At 45.5% G+C, this 26323-nt stretch overlaps 1 protein-coding gene across 3 annotated transcripts in view; it reads left to right on the top strand.

Moving 5' to 3' along the window:
- Nucleotides 1–1320: 1320 nt before the first annotated feature.
- MX1 (MX dynamin like GTPase 1) overlaps nucleotides 1321–26323 on the top strand; it is a 32298-nt gene continuing 7295 nt past the window's right edge. The window contains exons 1-13 of one of the 3 annotated variants that reach the window (XM_074325077.2): nucleotides 1321–1402; nucleotides 6036–6101; nucleotides 6819–6944; nucleotides 11603–11795; nucleotides 12802–12939; nucleotides 13679–13833; nucleotides 14483–14621; nucleotides 15465–15663; nucleotides 17915–17993; nucleotides 19596–19718; nucleotides 20114–20255; nucleotides 23163–23321; nucleotides 25543–25619. In XM_074325077.2, the coding sequence (XP_074181178.2) occupies nucleotides 6840–6944; nucleotides 11603–11795; nucleotides 12802–12939; nucleotides 13679–13833; nucleotides 14483–14621; nucleotides 15465–15663; nucleotides 17915–17993; nucleotides 19596–19718; nucleotides 20114–20255; nucleotides 23163–23321; nucleotides 25543–25619 (1509 nt within the window). In that variant the 5' untranslated portion in view covers nucleotides 1321–1402; nucleotides 6036–6101; nucleotides 6819–6839. Of the gene's footprint in view, nucleotides 1403–1783; nucleotides 2042–6035; nucleotides 6102–6818; nucleotides 6945–11602; nucleotides 11796–12801; nucleotides 12940–13678; nucleotides 13834–14482; nucleotides 14622–15464; nucleotides 15664–17914; nucleotides 17994–19595; nucleotides 19719–20113; nucleotides 20256–23162; nucleotides 23322–25542; nucleotides 25620–26323 lie in introns of those variants that run through there. The other 2 variants (XM_019745766.3, XM_074325065.2) reach the window with 2 other exon arrangements.

Genomic DNA, 26323 nt, shown 5'->3' with positions numbered 1-26323 from the left:
CCACGTCTGCAGGGCCAGAGCCAGTCCTACTCTCATTCATTCAGACACTCACTCATTCCTTCCTTCCAGAAACATGTATTGAAACACTGTGCCAGCAACTATGCTGGATTCCGAGTGCAACAGCAAGTTTCATGGACCTGGTCCCTCCCCATGTTCACCGCCACAGAGGCCAAGACAGTGTGAGGAAGCCCCACTCCACGGGGGAGGGGGGAGAGCACGGGGCTCCCAGGGAGCAAGTCCCCTAGGCCTGGAGAAGGGGGCGGGGGCGAGGAGGAGCGCCTTGGGCTGCAGCAAAGGCGGGCAACATCCCAGCAGTGGTCCTGGGGCAGGGTGAGGCTGGGCACAGGCAGGCCTGGCACACCACACTGAGTACGAATGCCCACCCCTGCAGTGGGGCAACTCGCAGCATTTTTACGGAATGCAGTTTTGAGAAAATGCCCAGTTGGGGCCGTAGGGAGTAATGCATGGAAGCTGACCAGGCATTGCTTTTCATTAATGCCAGCTCATCTCTCCTTGACACACCTGGGCCAGCCCCAGCAGGTGATGAGAGGGCTGGGGTCACTGTCACCCTAGTCACCCCTTAGTGCGCAGGCAACAGGGGCTGGGGTCACTGTGACTGCTTGGCCACTACTATGCTTCCCTGTGGATGATGTGCTTTTGCCAGATAAATTTTTTTTTTAAGATTTTTTATTGGGGAAGGGGAACAGGAATTTATTGGGGAACAGTGTGTACCTCCAAGACTTTTCCAAGTCAAGTTGTTGTCCTTTCAGTCTTAGTTGTGGAGGGCTCAGCTCAGCTCCATGTCCAGTCCCCGTTGTTAGTTGTAGGGGGCGGAGCCCACCATCCCTTGGGGGAATTGAGGAATGGAACTGGCAACCTCGTGGTTGAGGGCCCATTGGCGCATGTGGGAATCGAACTGGCAGCCTTCGGGGTTAGGAGCACGGAGCTCCAACCGCCTGAGCCACCGGGCTGGCCCTTGCCAGATACATTTTAATGGAGGTAGGAAACAGTAGTAAGGGGGCAGGAACCGGCTGTGCCGTGGTGGGAGCCCAGGGCCTGAGGTGGCTGGGCACCGCAGTGCAGTTAAATTCAGCCCATGTTTACTGAGCACCTTCTGTTGGTAGGGATAGAGCTTGACAAGATCTCAAACCTGCCTTTGTGGGGGTGACAGCCCCATTAGGAGATGGCCACATCCCCCACAATCCAGGACAGCCATCTGACATGAACTGCATCAGTCTTAGCTAAGCCAGTGTGGGGCGGGATGAAGCACGGCCCAGGCTTGGAAGGAGCTCCCAGGGGCAGCTGCAGACAGGGCACATCGCAGTTGGGGCTTGGCAGGGAAGGAGGGTGTCTCCGGGAGCCTGTGGGAGAAGGACGGGCCAGCAGGAGTGTGATGGAGACGGTGAGTGGGGCGCTGAGCCTGGTAGACAGTCCTCCAGGGCGAAGAGCACACAAGTCGTTTGGGAGAACACAGAGTAATCGATGTTTCTTTAGCAGAGAAGGAATCGTCAGCAATTCAGGGGGAAGGTTGTGTGCTTCCATCTTGTCGTTGCGGCTGGAGAGTCGGCGAGGCTCCAGAGCTCCCAGCGCTGCGGATGCTTTGGTGCCGGGCGCGCACGGAGCGCCTCGCGGAGGCTGCAGCTTCGCCCAGGAGGGGGGAGGCGGATTCGGTTTCCTTTCTGTTCCCTCCGACCCTCAGGTTAGGGGAGTTTCGTTTCTCCGCCGCCTGGGGCTGGCGGGAGATCAGGGCCGCAGGGTCGGTTTCGTTTCTGTTCCCTCCCGCCCCTTGGCTTAGGGGAGTTTCGTTTCTCCGCGGCCGGGGGTGGGCTGGAGCGAAGGGCGGAGCACACACACCACTTAAAGCCGGAGGGTGGTGAGCGTGTCTCACTCGCGGCAGCGAAGAGCCTGGTGAGTGTTGCGCTCCTGGGTCCGTGCACCCTCCGGCCGGCCGCGGGAGGCTCGAAGACGGGCGTTTGGGAGGCTGGTTGCAGAGGGAGCGCTCGGCGCTGTGGGCATTGCGGGGCTGGTAACAGTGACGAAGGTGAGAATGACGAGAACGACACTGATGTGGGCTGCGCTGAGAGCGCGCTTGATGCTACTTCAGAGCGACGGGCTGCTGAGGCTCCTGGGGGACCGATCCCAAACAGCCCCCCGAACCTGTGGCTTTTCTGCTTGAGGAGGTGGGAAGGTATTGGGGATGGGAGCCAATGGGGTCTCTGAAAGGGCGTGTTACGGGGGACGCGCTGAAAAAGTTTCACATCCACTGCCGCATGGTCTCTGAGCCCACCCCAAAAGCCGACCACTTTTTATTGTTTACTTATCTAGCTAACGAGGTCAAAACGGACAAGTCAGCCCCGGGGATTCCTTGGAAGCTGACGGACAAAGGGCCTTCACGGACCCTGCAGGGTGTGAGCGGCTGGCGCTGAGCGTCCTTGCGAGGAAGCTGGGTACTGGCGCAGCCCTGTAGGGAGGACCTCCCGGTGGGAGAGGCCAGGCATGCGCCGAAGTGCCCTGCGCCGCATTGCCCCACCCAGGGAATGGGGAGGTGCCCGGGACGCCCCGTAAGTTTGTGCAGCAGGGTGCCACTGAGTGGGGCAGACTCACACTCAGGGTCTATTGTCATTTGCGGGCATAAACGGAGGCAGGATGTGCTAGGGGCTGAGGGAAGTAACCCAGCAGCCGCGGAGAGCTAGCATGTGGGATTCTCGGAGTTAGGTCAAATTTTAAATCAAGTTTTTGTTGCAAGTACGGTCAACTGGTACTAACCGTCAGCTGTCAGTACCAAAGGGTGGGAGTCACCTTTCTGTTTTGGAGCACAGCTGCTCTCCCCACCCCCACCACCTCCGAGGTGACCCCCGCCCTCCCCCCCTTCTTTCCTCTTCTCCCCACCTCCGGACACTCAGCTCAGTGTGTCTACGGAGAGAGCATTAAGGCAAAGTGGAGATGTTCTCCCGTTTAGTAATAAAACATTTAAATGTCTGGGCTTTTGGAAAGCAGAACACTTTCAAGAGACAATGCAAATGTAAGTCCTGCAAGATTATTTTAAGAACTAGTCTGATTTATGAGTGTGAGTGCTGAAAAAAATACTTTTCCTCCCACGTAAGTGCTTCTCTCTGGGTTAATAATCAAATTAACAGAGACAGATTAACAGGAGAAAATCAAATTTTAGTACATGTGCATGGAAAATGCACAGAAGCAGGAAAATTCCAGGCAGCGAGGCAACACTGGGTATATGTGACATTATGGACAAAGGAGATAAGGGGGGGATGAGGTATTAGATTTTAGGAGTGAGAATGGGTGATTTACAGGTAGTTGAGGAAGATGGAACAACCTGGCAGGCAAATTCTTGCTGGGCAACCAACCCCGAGACAGTGGGACTTGGGAGGGATGGTCCACAGGCTCCCGCGTGGATCTTCCTGTGTAGTGACCCCTGATTATGCTAAGTTTCCTCCCTGAAGCAGGTTTTTCTGTCTGATTCTCTAGAGCAGGAAGGGGTTGGGGGAGCAAAGGTTCTTTCTGAGTCTTTTGTTTCTTAGTAACCAGCTTGAAAATCAATATCCCACAAAGTAAAACTTTGGTCCCCTTCTTGGGCAAGATGCAACTCTGGATCTGGCATTCTGTAGCACATGCTAGGTCTGCGGTCCTACATGGAGGTGGGGCGCTGGATCACCCTCCCATCCCTGCTGCCACAGGCTCTCCAGGCTCAGGAAGCTTCCCCACAAGCACGGGAATCCACCCCCTCAGCCCACAGCAGGGATTCTCCAGTGACACTGCTGTTAGTTAGATGGGCCTCCAGTCTGGAAGCCACTGGCAAGCTACCAGTCCAAAAATCTGAAGTGAAGGAGGCAACCAGCCTGTCACCCCCACAGACAGTGAGACCTGAGTGGACACAGAGCTGCCCTGGGCAGGAACGGAAAGAGGCTGCTGCACTTGGGCAGGGTCTCCTCCCTAAACCAAGCTTAGGAGTGAGAGGAGAGCCTGGTCCAGTAGCCCACCAGTGCCCACTGGGAGTGTGCAGAGCTGAGGAAGGTGAGAGCTGGAAAGGAGAGATGGTGTGCCGGCCTCAAAACTCCCTTCGGTCTTGTCTGCAAACGCAGGGTCCAGGGTAGACGCAGGGTCCAGGGTAGACGTTTGATGAGCAGTTTGGCCTGAGAGCTAAGGGTCACCACGATGGCCAAAGTTGGCAAATGCATTCAGATGCATTTGGCAGCTGTAGCGGAATACTGGGTGTGATGAAGTCAGAAGTGGTTTTCCTTACTGAGATTGTCCTGCACCTGAAATCCAAACTGATCCTCAAAGATGATCCATGAGAGGTACAAGCATTTAAGATGGACAGAAACCTACACGTTTTTGCTTTCAGGGACTGTCATTTTACGAATCAGGAAATCAAATACCATATGATCTCTATTACGTGGGGAATCTAAAACAAAATAAATGAATAAACAAAACAAAGCGGAAACAGACCCTTAGATATAGAGAATACGCTGATGGTTGCCAAAGGGGAGGGGCATGAGGGATGGGAATTAAATTCTTTTTTAATAATTTGGTTTTTTCTAATTTTAAAACATTTGAAAGAAATAAAGACGGATCCTGTGTGTGGGGAACTTCCTTAGTAATGCTAGCCACTCAGAACTTTCTTTTAAAATAAAAACAAGATGTCCTTGAAAAGCTGCAAGTTTTCTATGGGAAACCCTTGCTGAGTCCGTTTTTAAACACTGGACACAATTCTCATAGAGCAGGTTCAGGTTTACTAGGATGGTTGCCCCATATTAACGACTGACTCCTTTTACCTTTTTCTTTTGCAAAAACTGCACAAAATAGTTTTTACTTTTTGTCTTTGCATATTTACGTAGATAGCAATATGGAGACTCCTTACTGGGAGGAGCAGGGACTGTGGCCTTTGAGTCATGGATTCAGAATTCATTGAGCACCTTTCCTGTGCCAGGCAGTATACTGGTATGACCCGACAATGCTGGAAAAAAGACACGGAATTCATAATATTAACATTTAAAATCACAACTGCTGAGACTATATGTGTGGGTAAGAGAGACAAGAAGTCCTCTCGGCAGTTGGGTCCATAGAGTGTTAAGTGTGTCCTTCCTTAAAAGATCCCATGGATGGAAGATGTGGCAGCTGCTATGAAAGGGATATAAAAAAACACCACAAAACCATGAAAACGTGTAATGTGTTGAAGGCAGAAAGGAACTCTGACGCCCACTGGCGAGTGTTCCCTTTTACTGGTTGGGAATTTTTTCAATTGTAATATCGTCTGCCATCTCTAAAGCCACAAATATATGTAATTGCCGTTCCTGAGCTGAGCCCTTGTTTACAGAAGACCTCAGTGCCCCGACTAGATACCGCATGCATAGCCAGAGAGAATCATGACAAGAAAAGAAAAGGGGGGAGGAAGGGAATATATTCACAAAGTCCTGTTTTGCCCCTACTCGAATTCATAGTTATAGGGGTATAAGCCCTGGGGATCGCTGACGCCACCTGACTGGGTGCAGTAAGGCCAACCGAGGCAGCTGTGGTTTTCAACATGGGGCCCCAGCCTGGGACCCCCTGGGCACACAGTCTTTCCAAAGTCATGGGAGTTGGGGGTTAGGGAATAAATTTCTAGAATGCCAAATTCCAAATGGTAGTCTTTAAAACTGATCACCTTTCAAAACTCCCCTTTCTCCCACTTGACGATGAAAGGAGGGCGTCCCGGTCTCCCTTTGGTCTTTTTAACCTTGCCCTTCAACTGCACCAATACTGAGGATGATTGTATAACTCTTGGGGGAGAATCCCTGGGAAAGAAGCACAGAGCATCAGAAAAAAGTTATTGATTCAGGCAGTAAGTTTATAGCAAGACTATCTACCTTAGAATTAAAATATTCAAGATTTACAAGAAGGATTCTGGGCACTATGGATGGGCTTCAAAGCGGGTCCCCTCTGCATTTGAGCCATTGTCAGCAATGGGAATATACCTGGGTGAGGACCCTCATTCATTCACCAGGGTTTCGGTCTTATTTGTATGTTTTGTATGATTTCAGGGAGGTGGAGGAGAACAGCTCTGCATTTCTGCCCAACTCATCAAGTAAAAGGAAGGTATATTGCAGGTAAGTAGATAACTTTATATATTTTATAACCTTTATTTCAAATTGTAGGAGAAATATTTTTGTTTACTCTTACCCAAGATTACTAGATGTGTAAAATTTAATATTTAGAAACTTGTGGTCCCAGAAATATTTTTAAATGAATTTCAAATAATGCATGTATATTTTTTTTGATGTAGACAAGTGTGATAAAGTGGTCAATTTAATGCTTTCAAAAATAAAATGAATGACATTAAGATACACTTATGTGGAGGAAATGGGACGAAGTATGAAATTGATGATCCAAAGGAACAGAATAAATGACTTGGCGTTCATATAGTTTTTAAACTATATGTTTGCATATCAATTTACCATAATATTTAGATTCCCTCAGCTACATTAGAAAATGTTCTATAATAATTTTATTTATAAATGTAAATTTTTAAAAAAGGCATCAGATCTTTCATTCTTTACCACTATCTAAATTCATGGTGAAAAAAAATTTTAATGCTCTGCCCAAAATTGTGACAGTCAATACCCAGTTTAAAAAATCTTTTGGGTTCTGGAAGCAGATTCGTGAAGACCACTGAGTGGCCGTGCAGCATTTGTCGTCCTCTGACATTTGCTACCTTGGGGTCCTCCATCATTCCTTTTTCAGTCAGTAAGGAGTGATGGGTTTGATTCCGTGACCGATGTCCACAGCTTCTGAACTGTGTTAATTCTGATCTGCTTGACTTCAAGCTGAACAGATAAAGGAAGAAGATGGTTCATTCTGAAGAGGAAATTGCAAAACCTGGTTCAGCCTCTGCATCAGATCATCACTTACCAAATGGAAATGATGACATGCCAGGGGAAAATCTGAAAAAAGTAAGTTGTTGCCTGAACGTCAGTATCCACGTGGATGTAAGCTGTGTCCACTGAGGGCTGTCCTCGTGCACGGCGACACTCCTCCCTCACCTCTCCTGGTGCAGGACAGGACGCGGGTCCTACGGGCTGAGCCCTTCTGGAAGCCAAGTGTAGACGTTTTGCCTTCGCTGGTGCTGGTTGGTGTTCAATTTTGGCTTGGGAAGCCAGGTGACATGCTGACTGGCTCGTGTAGGTACTGGCCAGGGCTCTCGGCCCAAGGAGCCCTGTTACCACACGCCCACATCATGGTTCCGTCTCAAGCTGCAACCCCCTGAGATGTCATCATGACATTTTCTCACAGGGAAGCCATGTGCTGTCTTCTTTCTCAGAAGCAAGATATATTTTTGGTGGGAACCAAACGCGGCTTCTGGAATCAGTCCAACCTGAAATTGATCCTAAAGCTGACACTTCCAGCTGTCTGATCGTGGGTGGATGGTTATTTTTCCCTTTATAAGCCTGGTTTTCCATCTCTGAAATGGGAATAATAATGATATTTACTCTGTGTGGCTGTCGAGGGGAGTAAATGCAGGTACAGACTGGGCACTTCATGCTTAGTTTATTGCTGCTACATGTTTTAAAGCCACGGATCATCAGCTTCTTTCAAGTTGACTCCATTTCCACGATCAGGGTTAAACAACATTAAAAACCATGTTGAAGGACATAGGGAAATAAGGAGGTCCACCCATCTTTCCACCACCCCGTATAACTGTGTCTGGCCTGGCTAGAACCGGCACGGTACAGGGCAGTAAGAACTCACACTGCTCATAACCACCTGCTTGGCCTTTTCCAAGCAAGTTGACCAGGGTGTGTCTTGTGATCTGGCAGTTCTACCAAGGCATAGACCTTGGTTCTCCAAGTGTGCTCCCCAGACCAGCACCATCAGCATCGCCTGGGATGCTGAAATGCAAATGATCACCCCTCCGCCACCTCCGCCACCATCACAATCCTCCCCCAGACCTAGTGAACTAGAAACTCCAGGAGCAGGGCCCACCATCTGTGTTTCAATAAGCTCTCCAGGGGATTCTACTTCATTGCTAAAGTTGGAGAACCACTATGCAGTCTCTTGCATGTATCCTCTTCATGCAGACTCATGCATGAATTGTTTATAATAGCAAACTCCACACATGTGCCCATGAGTGGTGGGATGTGTACATCGATTGTGGTGAGCTCATGTTGCAGAATTCTACAGAGAGGTGAAAATGAATGAACTAAGGTTCTAGGCATCTGGAAGGCTGAGTCTAAGAAACAATGGTGAACCAAAGGATCGAGTCATAGAAGAAATGTACAGTATGATCTCATTTAGATAAAGCTCCAAAACAGGCAAAAATAATCAGTATATTGTTTAGGGAAAGGTGGATAGGTGGTAAGATTGTAAAGAAGAACAAAAACATTATCACAAGCCTCAGGATAGAGGGACCCTCTAGGGGTGAAGGGGCAGTAGGAGGAAGGTGACTAGGGAGGGGTGTGTGCAATGTCTTAAGTTAGGAATATGTGTTTTCTTAACCCAGGAGGTTGGTACATGCATATTTGCTAATTATTATTCATCTTTTATACTCTCTTGTGAATGGATGATAGGAAGAAATGAAAACCTATAAGGAGGGCTGAGACTGAGGTTGCTCATGGGTGCAAAGGCACAGCCAGGCTTCCAGCACTGCCACCATAGGCTTTCCCTGTGGAGGTGTGCTCCACAGCTTTCTAAGTGTTGTTATGGAGAAAAAAGGCACCAGGCACTTGTTAAAAGAGCAGCAAGGCAGATTTTACTCAAGACTATTGCAATAGGAGAGAGAAATGGAGCTCAGCTGGAATACAAGAACAACTGGGCTTTATAACGAGCCCAGTGCACAGGGTGAAAGAGAGCAGGAAGAATGACTAAGAGGAACTTGGTTAGGATCACGGGGTTGGGGGAGGGAGCTTGATTAATTACCAAAGGTGATGGACTTCTGGATGAACTGGCTTAGCAGCAGGCCGAGGAGAGGGCTCAAAGGAGCCCCATTCAGTTTGGTCAAGGGAGTCCTTGCCAGTGTCTACCCCTTTCTGGGCTGAAATTTGTCAGTATTCCCCAAATATGAAGTTTTGTATTCATGCATGCTGTAAGGCAGTGGTTCTCAACACAACCCAAGGCAGTTTTGCCTCTTGGTACGTGTGGCAATGTCTGGAGACATTTTGGTTGTCACAACTCAGGGAGAATAGTGAATAGAGGCCAGGGATTCTACTAAACCTATATTGCCCAAAACAGTCCGCCACAACAAAGGTTTGTCTGGCCCCCAAAATAAATAGCTCCTCACCATGATGTAAAGAAACTATTCTAGTAAAATTTATGTATATTATAAAGCATACACAAAAATAGGAATTAAAAAAGAAAAATGTAAAAGATAAACAAAATGATTTTCTCATATTTTATTCCTAATTGGGTTGTTCATTTTATTGTTGAGTTTTGAGAGCTTTTTGTATATTTTGGGTAGAAGTCCTTGGCAGATATATGCTTTGCAAACATATGCTTGTCTTTTTATTCTCTTAACAGCCTCTTTTAACCATCAGATATTTTCAATTTTAATGAAGTCCAATTAATCAGTTGGTTCTTTTATGGATTGTGCTTTTGGGGCCAGATCTAAGAAATCATAGCCTAATTCATAGTCACAAAGACTTTCTCCTCTATCTTATTTTAGAAGTTCTATAGTTTTAAGTTTTGCACTTAGGTTTGTGATCCATTGTGAGTTAATTTTGGTATATGGCATGAAATATAAAGTCTTTGCGTGTGTGTGTGTGTGTGTGTGTGTGTGTGTGTGTGTGTAGGTAGGTATTCAATTATCCCAATACCATTTGTTGAAAAGCTTATCTTTTTCCCACTGCATTGTCCTTGCACTTGTGTCAAAAATCAGTTGTTCGGGGCAGCCAGTTAGCTCAATTGCTTAGAGCGTGGTGCTCTCAATCCCCGCGTGGGCCACTGTGAGCTGCGCCCTCCACACCTAGATTGAAACAACTACTTGACTTCGAGTTGATAGGTACTGGAAAAACACACTTAAAAAAAAAAAAAATCAGTTTATTTCTGGAATATGTATTCTGTTCCATTGATCTCTTTCTCCATTTTTGCACCAGTATCACATTGTTTTGGTTTTTGCAGTCTTATAATAATTATTGAAATATGATAATCTTAGTCCTCCAACTTTGTTGTTTTTTCAGTCATTTTTTAAAAAATTATTTTTAACCTTTTAAACCACAATTACTTTTTTTTTTTATTATTGGGGAAGGGGAACAGGACTTTATTAGGGAACAGTGTGTACTTCCAGGACTGTTTTCCAAGTCAAGTTGTTGTCCTTTCAATCTTAGTTGTGGAGGGTGCGGCTCAGCTCCAGGTCCAGTTGCCCTTGCTAGTTGCAGGGGGCGCAGCCCGCCATCCCTTGCGGGAGTCGAACCGGCAACCTTGTGGTTGAGAGCCCACTGACCCATGTGGGAATTGAACCGGCAGCTTTCGGAGTTAGGAGCATGGAGCTCCAACCGCCTGAGCCACCGGGCCGGCCCCTCCAAGTCATTTTGACTACTAGGGGTACTTAGACCATTTATATTTATTGTGATTGTCAATATTAATAATTGGGCTTAAGAAGCTCATTTTGCTATTTGTTTTCTATCTACCTTATCTGTTCTTCATTTCCTCTTTCCTCTTTCTCTGCCTTCTTTGGAATTAATCAAGTATTTTTTTATGATTCCATTTTATCCTCTTTGTTGGCTTATTAACTACAACTGTGTTAGGGTTTATGTTAAATATTATTAACTTACCAAGTCTACCTTTAAATGATATTATACTACATCACATTTAATATAAGAACCAATATTATTCTTCCATGTCTCCCCTCCAAGCCTTTACATTATTTTTGTCATGAATTCTAACTTTAGCTACATCATAAACCTCACAATACATTGTTATTTTTCTTCGAATAATCAAATATCTTTTAAAGATATTTACATAATCTTTAAAAGTATAGTAGTTACCGTTTCTGGTGGGGATTGCTTTATGTCGATTCAGGTGTCCATTCAGTGCCATTTTCCTTTTGCTGGAAGGACTTTAACATTCCCTGCAGTGCAGGTGATGGCTTCATCCATATTTGGTCTCTCTGAAAATGTCTTTATTTTACAGCATATGAAATAAGTCTTTATTTCTCCTTTGGTATATCTGAAAAAGTCTTTATTTCACCTTCATTTTTAAAAGATATTTTCAGTATTTTTAAAATGCTGCTCCTCTGTCTTCTCACTTGCATTATTTCTGATGAGAAATCTGCTGCAATCTCATCTTTGTTCCTCTGTACATAACATGTCATTCTCTGGCTACTTTAAACATTTTCTCATCACTGGTTTTGAGCAATTTAACTATAAAGTGCCTTGATGACGTTGACTTTGTTTCTTGTGCTTGGGGTTCAATGAGCTTCTTGGGTCTTTGGGTTAATAGTTCTCACCCAGTTTGGGAAATTTTTATCTATTATTTCTTCAAGTATTTGTTTCTTCTGTTCCTCTCCCACTCTCTTTTGGGAACTCCAGTAATCTGCATTAAGCAATTGAAGTTGTCCATTTTTGATGGAACATGACCTTAAAGCCATGACAAAATTTTCCTATTCGTCCTCCTCCAGGGGCCCGAGAACAGCCTGTCCAGCCACTATGAGGAGAAGGTGCGTCCCTGCCTCGACCTCATCGACTCGCTGCGGGCCCTGGGCGTGGAGCAGGACCTGGCCCTGCCTGCCATCGCAGTCATCGGGGACCAGAGCTCGGGCAAGAGCTCCGTGCTGGAGGCGCTGTCGGGCGTCGCCCTTCCCAGGGGCAGCGGTAAGAACTTGCCCTCTGGCTTAGTCAGCGTGGATGGCCATAACAAATCCCACAGAAGTTTATTTCTCACAGTTCTGAGTCTGGAAGCCAGCCGGTTGGCTTCACCTGAGACCTCCCCTGTGCAGACGACCATCCCCTCGTCGTGTCCTCACATGGCCTTTTCTCTGTGTGTGCACATGTCTGGGGTCTCTTCCTCTTTTTATAAGAACACCAGTCATACTGGTTAGGGCCCTACCCTGTGACCTCATTTCACCTTAATCACCTCTTTAAAGACCCTATCTCCAAATACAGTCACACTGGGGGCCAGGGCTTCAACATATACATTCTGAGAGGGACACAGCTCAGTCCCAAACACCCTCTCATCACACATTTTTGTATGGGTTGTATGTAACCTGCAGTTTGTGGAAGGTCCCTAGGCCACAACTATGGTCATGTGGGTGTCTTTCATGAGCCCCTTCCAAGAGCTGACCCTCCATTGCGGAGGTAAAGGTTGGTGCCCTGGTTAGTGGTGCTGTCTGAGCTACAAGGCCCAGGATATCAGTGAGGGCTCAGGGGAAGGGGACAGACCTGAGGTGGGTCTTGAAGTGTGGGTTAGATGTGGACAATGGCTGGGATTTGGAAGGAGTTTATAGTGAGCTGGCCTGGTGAGCTGGCCTGGTGGGAGCAGTGTGCCTTCCTGATGGGAGTGCTATGTATCTCCGGGGATAGTGGAGGATGTTGGCGTAAGTTTGGGGTTTTCCCATGACTGTTTGCCATCTGAGCGGATGGCAGAACACTGGGATAAAGTGAGAAGCTTAAAATGGTGGCTTTCAAGCATTAGGGAGCCCCAAATCACCTTAACTGGATATGCAACGTGCATCAGCGCATCGCAGGGTGAGACCATCGCAGGGGCTGCAGTGTCAGCAGTCTCCCAGATTATATAAAAGTTTGAGACCCACTCGTCTCAGGCTACCATGTAGGATGTTTAAGAGCAGAATACAGAACTGATGTGGACGTGGCCTCCTAGGTATTGTTACAAGATGTCCTCTGGTGCTGAAACTGAGAAAACTTGGGAATGAAGACGAGTGGAAGGGCAAAGTCAGTTACAAGGACGTGGAGCTTGAGATTTCAACTGGTTCAGAAGTAGAAAAGGAAATCAGGCAAGGTAAGTGCCCTGTGTTCATTCATCCTCGCCTATTGGAGAGCTGGTCAGACTGTGTGGAGTGGGTGGGGTCTGCCTGTCATCGCCCCACTCCTTCTTTTCTGGGTCTGTCCTGCTCCCTTGGGAACCAGCCTCCCCCCTCTCTACATCCCCCTGCACATCAGACCCCAGCTTCCTTGTGTTTTCCCTCATTAAGACTAGTGCTTTGGGGCAGAATCTGACTTCAGTAATGTATTTCTTAGTACCTAAATTAAGTATCTTTGAGAATGATGTGCATTTTAAAATTTAAAGCTTTTCTCCAAATATCAAGTATCTGTTTCTTAGTCAAGGGTTCCCCCCATCCCCACAGACCTGATGGAAGAAGCATAGGGGTAGGCCTTTTCCTCCAGGAGCAGAATGGACGTGTTTACATAATTCTTGCTTAGCTAATTTATGGCAGGTCTCAATAAATGCAAACCACAGAGATCATTTGATCAATTTGAAACGTTCAAAGGGAGAAATAATACTTGAAGTCAATAAAGACAAAGGAGTGACACAGTTAGTTGCCCCTAAGTGTGATTGAGATGAATAAATAACTTTTCCTTATTGCCTTTAATTTCATCCTAATATGTCACATAATTAAGTTTCAGTCATTTAGGGGTGGTACGAAAGTGGCTGGTAGGTGTCGCTTTCAGAGGATTTGCTGTAATGAGACACTTTCATCCTGAGTGCTATTCAGTTTTTCTTTTTTCCCCTTCTCTAGCCCAGAATGCCATTGCTGGGGAAGGAATGGGAATCAGTCAGGAGCTCATTAGTCTGGAGATCAGCTCCCCTCATGTCCCAGATCTGACCCTGATCGACCTGCCTGGCATCACCAGGGTGCCTGTGGGCAACCAGCCAGCTGACATTGGACGTCAGGTGAAACTTCAGGCTCCATTCTGACCTTGGTCTTGGGGAAAGGGGGGTTGCATTAGAGCAATAGTATATTCAGGGCTGAGTTTGAAGGGTGGATATTAGGAGGTGTGAGTGGGGAATTTGGAGAGCAAATTGTGGTCTCCTCCACCAAGTCAGATGGAAGCTTCTCTGGAGAGAGTGAGGCAAACAGGCAAAACTGGAAATACATTTTATATGTTTTGTGTTTTATACAGTGACTCGTTTTGGGTTATCGTCACATTTTGCTGCACGTCTAAACTGACGTGTGTCAGGAAGGGATTTTATGTGGGAAGAGAGCGCATTAGGAACAATATAACAATATTTCCATATCAATGACTCTCACTCTATGGATTAAAGATTTAGGGAATAGTCTAGCATCTTGCTTTTCATTGAGAGCCTCAGATTTAAGGTCTTAGGAGATAGTAAATGAGTGAAAACCACAAGGTTTTCCCTGATCCCAGAACTGTTTTCTGCCAGAGAACTTGGTTTCTCATAACTCTGGCTTGGGAAGTGCCACCAGGCTTGTGTTGTGGGCTCATTTATTTTGGGGAAATATTCCTAGGACTCTGAAGGCCTGAAGCAAGTACAAGGTCAGGACCTATCTCAATTATCACATCCTCTCATTTTCTTGCAGATCACAACACTCATCAAGAAATACATCCTTAGGCAGGAGACGATCAACTTGGTGGTGGTGCCCAGTAATGTGGACATCGCCACCACAGAGGCACTGAGCATGGCCCAGGAGGTGGACCCCGAAGGAGACAGGACCATAGGTAAGAAGAGGGAAAAACCTAAAAATGATCACGGTCAGATGGTGGAAAATCATCCCTTGAATCTAAATTGGTGTTTCTTGGCACACATGCAGGGCTGAGGGCCTGCACCCAGCCGAAGAGAACTGCTAAGGTGCCAGGTTTGATGCCCATGAATCCTGATCACATGGGCTGCATACACTCTGGGTGCAGAGTGTTGGCTACAAGTTGGCTGATAACCTTTGTCTACCTGCTTATAAAAGGCATGGTGGGGTCAGGGGGCAGAGCAAAACCAGAAAACAGTTATATCAGTTAACATTGCATTTGAGGTAGAAAGGAAAGACATTCTGACACATGCCACAACATGGTTGGACTTTGAAGGTATTCTACTAAGTGAAATAAGCCAGATACAAAGGGACAAATACCGTGTTTCCCTGAAAATAAGACCCAACTGGAAAATAAGCCCTAGCGTGATTTTAATGCATCTTTTGGAGCAAAAATTAATGTAAGATCTGGTCTTATTGCAAAAATTAATATAAGGCCTGGTCTTATTTTGGGGGAAATATGGTACTATATGATTCCACTTACATGAGTTCTCTAGAGCAGTCATATTCATAGCGACAAAGTAGGATGGCAGGTGCCGGGGTCTGGGAGGGGGAGAATGGAGTTAGTATTTAATGGGAACACAGAGTCCATTGAGGAAGAGGGCAACTTCTATGCCTTGTACCTGGACTCTACAAGCCCTATTGTCTGCCCTCAAGCAAGAGTAGGAACAAGCTGGGGGGACTCTGCATGGGTGAGCTGTCTGTCGCTTCTGCCTCCTGAGAAGCTGTGAGCGTCCTTTAATCCGGAGGCTCTGGTTCACAGGAATCCTGACGAAGCCCGACCTGGTGGACAAAGGCACTGAAGATAAGGTGGTGGACGTGGTGCGAAACCTGGTCTGCAACCTGAAGAAGGGTTACATGATTGTCAAGTGCCGGGGCCAGCAGGACATCCAGGACCAGATGAGCCTCACTGAGGCTCTGGACAGAGAGAAGATCTTCTTCGAGGACCATCCACATTTCAGGTATGCCCGGCTCTGTTTTCCCAAGGTCAAACCCAAACTAAATACCTCTGACCTCCCAGGGACATCTGTGCTTTCCGAAAGCAGATATCGGAGTACTGATATTCTGTGAGTGTGATTGTTCTTTGATGATAACCATAGACTTTGCCTGAAAGAATAAGCGAGGAATTCACAAGAGTGACAAAAAATAAATTAAAAAAAATCAAATTAAGGAGGGGACTTGCTACGATAATTTGAGTAGTATGGTGCTAGAACCAGAATAAAAAACATAAATACAAAAACCAAAAACAAACAAACCCATAAATACAACAGAATGGGGAAAAAGTAGAAAACCCAGAAATAGACCTAGAGACATATTTAATATGTGATAAATGTGGCATTTAAAATCCATAGGCTCTGTGAGTTTGATTATCAATTAGTGGCATTTGAGAAAATTGTTTAATATTAAAAAGTTAAATTGTGCCTTTACTTAACACGTTACACCAAAATAAATATCACTTGAAGTTTAAATCCAAGGAAGAAGCCATAAGCATTCCAGAAGAAAATATAGATGGAGAGTTTATAACCCCATGGTTAAGACCTTTCTGACCTCAATGTGAAAGGTGGAACTTTTTAAACAGGAAAAGACAGTAAAATTGGTTAGATTGAAAATAACGAGAAGATGTGGCATTGGCAGGACAGGAGGAGCCTGCACAACCTCTGCATGGCACTGGGTACGAGGCCAGCGGGTCTTAGAAAGGTGCCTCCCTGTGGTTCAGAGTTTCAGTTCTGGGAATTCCACCCAGGAAAGTAATCAGAGATGTGCGCACTGATGTCTGCCAAAGGATGTTCGGCACAGATTTGTTTGAAATGGTGAAAAATTGGAACAATCTAAGTGCTGAAAATCAGGGGGTTTATAACCAGAGTAAATGCTCACGGTGTTTGCAGCCATTAGAGTGCTGTGCCAGTCAGATGCCACTAAAAAGCTGCTTATGAGATGTTAAGTGAGGCCCCTGTGTGCCCATGGGTATGTAGGTGGGGCCCCACGGATGCTGTTGATACTATTACAGTCAATTCCCCCAGAGGCTGTGGAGAAGTCGTATTCAGAATTGACAGGTGTGTAAACAGATGCTTGTAGACACCACTGTGCACAGCAACATTGTTCACTAAAGCCGAAAGGTGAGACAACCCAAGTGTCCACTGATGAAGAAACAGATCAATATGATGGGGTCTAGCCATGCGATGGAATATCAGCCTTAGAAAGGAAGGACGTGTGACACAGATTACAACATGGATGAACCTGGGGGACATTATGCTCGTAGTGAAATAAGTGGGCCACAAAAAGACAATACTGTGTGATTCCATCTCTGTGAGGTCCCGAGAGTGGTCAGATTCACAGAGACAGAGTGTAGAATGGTGGGTGCCGGGGGCTGGGTGGAAGGGAGGGCGAAGGAGCTACGGTTTGTGGAGATAGAGTTTCAATTTGGGAAGATGGGAAGTTCTGGAGATGATGGTGGTGATGTTTGCACAACAGTGTGAAGGTGTTGAACGCCACTGAGCTGTGCACTTAGATTGTTCAAATGGTAAATGTATGTGATGTGTGTTTTACCACAATTAGACAAATTGACAGGTGTGGAAACTGAAACTTAGGTGTGCATGTACTCTCACCAATAGGCATGTCAACTCATGCTTCGCTGTCTTTTTTCCTAAAAAGTCCTTTAAAATAAAGTCCAGTCATAAGTCGTCCTATGGACACAGACTTTGTTGGAGTGTGAAGAAGCCGTGGCTTCCCTCCTGCCAGCAACCATGGCTTCAGGTCTTGTCTCGGGGGAGGATGTGTCCCCAGCTCAGTGTGCATGCGAACACCAATGTAAATATGTGTCGATAGACTTTTATGAAGCCTTATACCGATTTGCATTATGTTTACTTATATAGGTATACACAGAAGGGTGTGTGTGTGTGTGTGTGTGCATGGTAAAAATGTATCTATAGGTGACTGTATGTATTTTTCTAAAGACTAAGTCAGATGTCATGAGATGCATTTAACATATCAGCTGAAAGGGCCCATTCCACAGTGTTGAGTCATCTGAAGTTACTAAAATGCAGCCATAATTAATTCTATGCGATCCACTTCTGAACGTTGGTGGGGTACCACCTGCAGGACATGCCACCCAATTGGAAATGACTGGATTTGCCTGAACTTCCCCAGCAGCACAAAGCTGACTGGCATTTTGTAGCTACACCAGATGGACGTGTACACTGTCTTCTCTTGCAGGGTTCTCCTGGATGAGGGAAAAGCCACGATCCCCTGCCTGGCAAACAGACTGACCACCGAGCTCATCTCGCACATCTGTGTAAGCACACACAGAGCTGTCCATCCTCTGGGTAGACTCCCACAAACACTAAGCTGAACCGCGGGGACATGCACACGGACCTCCTGGGGGTCTCGTGACGATGCAGGCTCAGATTCAGTGCGGCTTGGAATTCTGCATTTCTACAAAGGGCCCAGGTGGTGTGCATGGTGCTTGTCAGGGGACCACCCGTCGAGTGGGATGCTGAGACACTATCCACGTGGCCTAACTAAAAATTAAAATCGTGTGGGCACTGTCCTAAGCCTTCTTTTCTCATTGCCAACCATGTCTTGGTAATACATTTCATTTCTTAAATTTCTCCGTGGTCCTTTTCTAATCTGTCTGGACAGTCTCTGCGTTTTCACATTTTCAATACTTTTAAGAGGATTTTTCAATTCTTTTGAATATTTCTTTGTACATATTTCTGCTGTGTCTTGTGCCTGGTGAGTCCAGTGACAGAAGCTTGGTACTTGGGTCTGGCTGGCCATCACCCACAGTGACTTGGGTTGGAGGTTTGACTGTGAGCCTGTCTTTCTTGGAACTTGATCTGTGGGTGTTTCTGGAAGCCTGGGTTCGCACTGCTCTTCTCCAGGGAGGAGCAATGTTTGCTTCTGCGAGATGCCTAGAAGGGCCTCCCGCTTCTCAGCTTGTGCTTCGGGGGACACCTCAGTGAGTGTGAATTGGGCATCAAACCTGTCTGAGGACGAGCTTGTGGTTACAGATTCCCCGTGGAGATTTTCTGTTCCTCTCCCCTCGGTGCCAGAGTTCAGGCATTGCGTATCGTCCCCAGGAACGGGCTTGCGGGCAGGGCTATGCCTACTCACCGTTAGAATGAGAGCCTAGCTGTGGGGTTCCCAGCTTTCTGCAGAAAGAAGGTGCTTACCCATTAGATTCCCCACGTGGGACAAGTCCACTGGGGGTGTATCTTTTGCCCTGGCACCAAGTCAGGCTCTGAAATGAGAGTTTCGGTTTTCTTTCCTACATATGCCCTTGGGGCCAAATCCAGCTTCACTCTGTTTTCATCGCACATCCCTGGGCACCCATTGTCCCCTGGTTTTGGCTTCTGGGTATCTCTTTTGTACCGGACAACCCCCTGATACATTGAAACGGGTGCTTGTGATATTTTAGCCAGTGTTTCTAGGTGTGTGCCGTGGTACGGTAAGCCAGCCCATGCAGTCAACATTATTGTTAGAGCCAGAAGTGGACAACTTTTCATCTCTGAACAACATAAATGTTGTTGAATCTCAAATGATCCCAATGGCCACTTCAGAACCCACTAGAAACATGGCTCTTTCTGAGCTCCCTGCAGAGTTTATGTAAAACGATCACAGGGGCTGTTCCTGGCGTTGCTTTTACAGGGCCCAGGAACTGGACAGAGTGGTCACCTCAGCGTGGCTCTGAGCCTGTTTACACAGGAGCAGGAAAGTGGGAGGGCCTGGGTGGAAAACAGTGCCCTTCTCCCTCTGGAAAACCTTTCTAGAGGAAGCCAGGAAGTCCAATGTACTGCACAGCTGTCCTGCCCCTTGCAGAAGGAAGTTCGGGACCTCCTTTTCACTCCTGGTTCATATTTATGCATTTCAATAATTTTCTCTCTATTTTTCTCAGAAATCTCTGCCCCGGTTAGAAGATCAAATAAAGGAGGCTCAACAGCAAATAGCAGAAGAGCTGCGTAACTGTGGCACAGACATACCAGAAGACGAAAGCGGAAAACTGTTCTTTCTGATAGATGTGAGTATGGCCTTTGCATCAAGTTGAAGAATCATGCACTGACCATATAAAAGGGGCCGTGTGCCTTATGCACTTCTATCCTCTTCTGCCCACCAGAAAAGAGCCAGTGTGGAGGGATGGGGGCAGAGAGGAGTGGGGTGTGGAAGGCGGAGTCAGTGTGCTGAATGGTCACGTTGCTCATGGACTCTTCATCATGTGACTCACTCAAGATCCCAAAGGCATTAAGGGGAGAGTGGGGTGGTCTGGTGCCCAAGCCTCCTCTTTCCCTTTATCCCAGTGGCCCATCGGCAACAAAGAATGATTCGCCCACTCTCAGCCAGCACATGACCTCCAAACCACCTTGATGCTTCTTTTTGAAATATCACCACTTATACTTGTGTTTTTCTTCTTGACAGAAAATTAATGCATTTAATCAGGACATCCTTGCTTTAGTAGAAGGGGAAGAACCCGTGAAGGAAGACCAAACTCGGCTGTTTACCAAAATCCGACAAGAGTTCTACAAATGGAGTACTGTGATTGACAATCATTTTCAGAAAGGTGAGTCCAAGGCACCACCGTAAATCTGCTGGGTTGGGTTGAAATGCAGGATTGGGGAGGCAGATAATACGGTCTGAGGAGGACGGAGGTAAGAAGTTAGTGACACAAGGCACATTTGCTCTGTACCGTGTCATTGAACCCGGCCCAGCAAGCATCTATTTCAAATGACACTGAAAGAAGCTTCCAGAAGAATCAGCAGTCTTTCCATAGTGAGCAAGTTGACATGACGTGTGTACTCCTATTTGTGTCACCACTGAAATAACCCAGATCGATCTTGGTTAAATGGCTGGGTCCTTGAAGCCTGACCTGTATCTTAGTGCATTTTTATAGTCGCAGCAATGAAAAGAAAATAAAACAGTGTGCTAGATGCCACCCTTATATCATCAAATTCTTAAGAGTATGAGAAAAGTAGAAAATGTGGTCTGAAATTGCTTTTTTAAGACTAAAGGAAATTATATATTGATCAATGATAAGGCTGTAGCAACTGAGGGAAATTTGAAGTAATTTTGCTTGACCTGTCTATCCCTTCAAGGAAGACAACAATTCTCTTGTATGGTGCTCAGCCAGCATATTATGGCATAAGTGCTTGTGGCACGCAGCCTGTGAGAAAAGAGCCCTTTTTTTTTTTTAATACTAAATTCCTCCCGGCAAGTTATCGGTTACAAATCCCTGGATACCCACAAGCAAGAGGATGAATTTGGACCCCCTAACTTACCCCTATAAATAAATTAACTCAAAATGGATCAAAACCCAAAATGTACGTCTGTTAGAACATAGGTTTAAATCTTTGTGGCCGTGGATAAGGCAATGGTTTTTTTAGACAGGACACCTAAAGCACAAGCAGCAAAGGAACAAATAGATAAATTGGATTTCATCAAAATTAAAACCTTTTGTATGTCAGAGGACACTATCAAGAAAGTAGAAAGACATCCCACAGCATGGGAGAAAATATTTGCAAATCATAGGTCTAATAAGGATCAATATCCAGAATATAGGAAAAACTCTTACAACGCAACACCAAAAAGACAAATAATTCCATTTAAAGATGAACAAAAGATTAGAATAAACATTCCTCCAAAAATAAGATATGCAAGTGGCAATAAGCATCATTAGCATCAGAGAAATACAAGTCCAATCCACAAGATCTCATCTCACACTTACTGGGATAGATATCATCGAAAAGACAGATGATAAAAAGTTTTGACAAGAATGTGGAGAAATTAAAATATAAAACCCTCATACACTGCTGGAGGAAATGTAAAATGGGAGATTCCGGCAGTTCCTTAAAAAGTTAAACACAGCTATCACGTGACCTCGCAATTCCACTAGCAGGTATATACCCCAGAGAACGAAAACATAAGTTCATGTAAAAATTTGTGTATGAATGTTGGCAGAATTATTCACAATAGCCAAAAAGCGCAAACAACCCAAATGTCCACCAACTGATGAATGGGTAAAGAATATAGTAAATCCATAGGTGTTAGTTTACTAGGGCTGCCGAAACAAAGTACCACAGACGGCATCTTACTCAACAACGTGAATGCTTTGCTTACAATTCTGGAAGCTAGAAATCCAAGATCAAAGTGTCAGCAGGTTTGGTTTCTTATGAGGACTCTCCTTGACTTGCAAACGGCTGTCTTCCCGTCTTCTCTGTGTCCCCACATGGTCGTCCTTCTGTGTGTGTTCTAAGGTCCTCTTCTTATAATGGCACCGGTCAGATTGGAGTAGGGCCCACACTGATGGACCTCATTTCAACTTAGTCAGCTCTGTAAAGGCCCTACCTCCAAATAACACTCACATGCTGAGGTACTAGGGTTAGGACTTGAACGTGTGAATTTTGGAGAGACACAATTCAGCCTGTAATACCATAAATGGAATATTATTCAGCTGTAGAAAGGCATTCAGTACTGACACATACCACGACATGGATGAAGCTTGAAGACATGCTAAGTGAAAAATGAGACACAGAAACCCATGTGTTGTAAGATCCCATTTATATGAAATGTCCAGGGCAGGCAGATCCACAGAGACAGGAAGTAGAGGTTTCCAGGGCTGAGGCGGGAGGCATGGGGAGTGACCACTCTAGGGTACAGGGTTCCTTGGGGCAATGGAAATGTCTGAGGATTAGATAGTGGCAATGATTGCACAACTTTGTGAATATACTATTATAAAGTCACTGAACTGTACACTCTTAATACGGTGAATTTTACAGTACACATATCTCAATTTAAAAAATTCCTATAAAAAAATACCTCCTAACCAAAAGAGGGTACCCAGACCACTATCCCTGGTTAGTTCTTCAAAAAGAGGAACCAGACCCCTCCTGAATGAGGCCCTGCCCCCTCAATGAGGGTGTTTGTCAGCAATGCAGTGTGTTGAGAGTAAAAAGAATTCCAAAAGTATAAAGCAAAACCTAAGTGGTCATTATATAATAAACAGTGATCCCGTGCCACACTGACAGGAACTTATGTGCCCCTGGACTCTGTTATCCCGTTTGATCTACACACACTTCCTGCCTGTGCGACAGCACACGAATCAGTGACATGTAGCTGATTCTGGGAGGTGTCAATCCTACTTTTTAAAGGGCCTGCATATCATAATATTCTATTCTGATACAATTTCTTTGGTCAAAATCAAACTGGATTTATAAAATTTCATACTCAAGTACCTTTTCAAGGGTATGTCTGCGTTTGTTGCTTCCTGGCATCGCATCCAGGCTCTGTACTTGCCACCTCGAGATGACCGAAGAAAAGTGTCTTGAGACTTGTTTCTTAATTCTAATCCCTAAATATGTTTTGATGTTTTCCCTTGCTGCTCTGTGCTTTCAGAAAGTCGAGAATGGTCTTGTGTTTAGAAAAACCTGCAAGGTTGTTTTCGTAAAATAATGCAGAGCTCTTGCCTCTGTAGGTTACGAAGCTATATGTAGGCAGATCTGGAAATTTGAAAATCAGTATCGTGGCAGAGAGCTGCCAGGATTTGTGAACTATAAGACATTCGAGAACATCATAAAACAGCAAATCAGAGCATTGGAAGAACCTGCTCTGGACATGCTGTTCACAGTAACTGGTGAGTTCATGGTGTTTCACATTATTTCTTGGGCAGGGAAAGGGGTGAACTAAAGCCAGCACTGAACTTCACAGCTCTCCTGGGGTTTTCCAACACCAGCAGCCCAACCAGTTCTCTGATTTTCCTGATATCAGCTGGGAGTGCAATAATTCAACTCAGTTCTCACCCCAACTACCCAGAGCTGACACCAACCCCCACAACTTATGGCTCAGTCCCAACACGACTGCTACACTTTGGGTGGCAGTCACAAGTCCCATGCCCCTTGTTCTTCTGTCCAGCCATCGCTAAACAGAGTTCCCACAACTCCCTCCTCAGGGTTGGTAATTTGCTAGAACAGCTCACAGAACTCAGGAACACACTTTATTTACCTTTATTGGTTTATTATACAGAATTGACTTACCTTTACCAGTTTATTATAAAGATATTGTAAAGGATGCAAATGAAAGAGATACACAGGGCAAGGTCTGGGGGTGGGGGGGTGGTCCCAACTGCAGATCCCATGGAGTTGGGGACCACCACCCTCTTGGTACATGTTTGTGTTCACCGACCTGGAAGCTCTCTGAACCCTGTCATTTCGGGGTTTTATGGAGGTGTAATCAGTTATCAAGGAGACATAATCACTTATTAACTCAGTCTCCAGCCCTTTTCCTCGCCCCGTCCCCGGAGGATGGGCTGAAAGTTCCAGGCTTCTGTCAAGGCTTGTTCTTTCTGACAACCAGCCCTTATCCTGAAGCTACCCAGGGCCACAGGAGTCCCCTCATTAGAATAAGAGAGGACCCCGATTATCACTCAGGAAATTGTAAGGGACTAGGAGCTGTGTGCCAGGAACCAGGGACAAAGACCAAACAGAGAATTATGACACCACACCTCCACTCTGCTCCACTGCTAGGATTACTTCAATCTCAGAAGACTCTGTTTATTTGAATTCTCTGAGAAGTAAGGTTGACGACTAAATAACTGCATTACGGCAGTGTTGGGTGCAGTCTGCAGGTGGCATAACCTTTGTTGTGTGTAGGGAGGAAGCTGCCAGCGGCCCGCAGAGGAAAAAGGCAGCACTTCACATACCGACTTCCCTCTCCTTCACCGTCCGCCCCTCGGTTTCGGGGGCGTTATCCGACCTCTTCTCGCTTTCTCTCCCTGGCTGCCACCAGCCGCACTTAGTCTCCAACTGTCTCATTTTAGCCATGAGTAATAATCATTCATGGACCCATGAACTAGTGGAAATGGGGGAACCATGAGAGCTCATTAAGAGATGTGCTTCTACTAAAATTGTAGATTTTTACATATACCAAAATTTGTCATTGTGTTGTGTGGCTCAATTGTGCACTCTTAATCCTCTCCTGAAGAAAATGTGTAGTATGTGTATCCTTACAGTCATAGAAATAATTAAAACATATATATATATATATATATATATATATATATATATATATATATATGAATAGATATATGTATATATGTATATATAAACTTGTTTCAGAAAGATATGATATGGGGTCGATAGAAGATTTTCAAGCATAAAGATACTGTATGTCATATTAGGATAAAATTCTGTAAGTCAAATAAAAAGATGTCATGTAAATTTTCTGATTTAAATAAGAGCTTGTTCATGTATTTTTTCCCCCTTAATTTTATAGGGGAATATTGGGGAAACAGTGTGTTTCTCCAGGGCCCATCAGCTCCAAGTCGTTGTCCTTCAATCTGGTTGTGGAGGGTGCAGCTCAGCTCCAAGTCCAGTCACCATCCTCAATCTTAGTAGCAGGGGACACCGCCCACCATCCCATGTGGGAATTGAACCGGCAACCTTGTTGTTAAGAGCTCGCGCTCTAACCGAGTCATCCAGCCGCCCCTCATGTATTTCTTTTCAAATAGATAACATGCACGTTTAGACTCCATTGTTATATTTAAAAGAGTGATGTGATGTTTTCCTATAAAATATTGATATATTTGTAACTTACTAGAAATTACATTCTTTGCAACTATTTATATTTAGGATGAAAACTTTAAATGTCAAATAAATATGCCAGGGGACATTTAGATTTTAAAATTCTTCTAGAGAGTTCTTGGGACAAAAGCATACGTTCCTTCTTTAGTGAAGAGGAGAGGAAGGGAGGGAGGATACTTCTCTTTCCTTGTCATTTTATCCTCTTATTTTTTGCAATTTATAAAGACGATCAGTGATTCTACCAATACTGGACTTTTTTTGTTTTTCTTTCATCAGATATAGTCCGGCTTGCCTTCACAGATGTTTCCCAGAAAAATTATCAGGAATTTCTCAACCTTTACAGAACCTCCAAGGTAAAACTGACCGTATATTACTAAGAAATAAATAAGTAAATAATCCTGACACTAGAAAATAGATTTCTTGGATTAAGACCATTGCAACTTTATTGTATTTAGAGAAGCAAATAATGAAGCTTATTAGTGAATCTTCCTAATAATATTATCAGTGAAGACTGGTTAAAAGCAGTGAGCGGTGGGGGCAGCGGGGGGAGAGAGAGAAGGAAGAGGGAGGCAGGCCTCTGGAGGCTCATCTTACAAGAGCACTAATCCCATTCTGAGGGCTCCGCCCCCCAAGACGTAGACCTCCCAAAGGCCCCACGTCCACATGCTATTACCCTGGGGTTAGACTTTCCATACGTGAATTTTAAGGAGAACACAAACATTTACTCCCTAGCACCCAGCACAGATGGGAAGGCCTGCTCTGCCATGCACAAGCTGGTGGTCAGGGGGCGGGCCCAAGCCACGGCCTGGGCCTCCAGCTCCTCACCCACAAAACACAGCTAAGAATGGCTTCCTCAGAAGGTTGTAATGGCCATAGAAGAAAATGTCGAGGACATACCTGCAGCGTGCATCTCACTCCATGAAGCTCAGTGAGCTAGGAGTGGAATGGGGTACAGATGTTTTCTGTGTGACAGACCTCCCCCTGGCTTTCTGGTAGCCAGTTTCTCTAAATCCCAGGAACATAAGGATAGAGAATTGACTAACTTACATTCAGCCCC

This window comes from Rhinolophus sinicus, chromosome 17 (assembly GCF_057876585.1).
Source record: "Rhinolophus sinicus isolate RSI-liver-muscle chromosome 17, RSI-T2T, whole genome shotgun sequence".
NCBI classification, from domain to species: Eukaryota; Metazoa; Chordata; class Mammalia; order Chiroptera; family Rhinolophidae; genus Rhinolophus; species Rhinolophus sinicus.
This window is presented reverse-complemented; position numbering and strand designations above follow the sequence as displayed.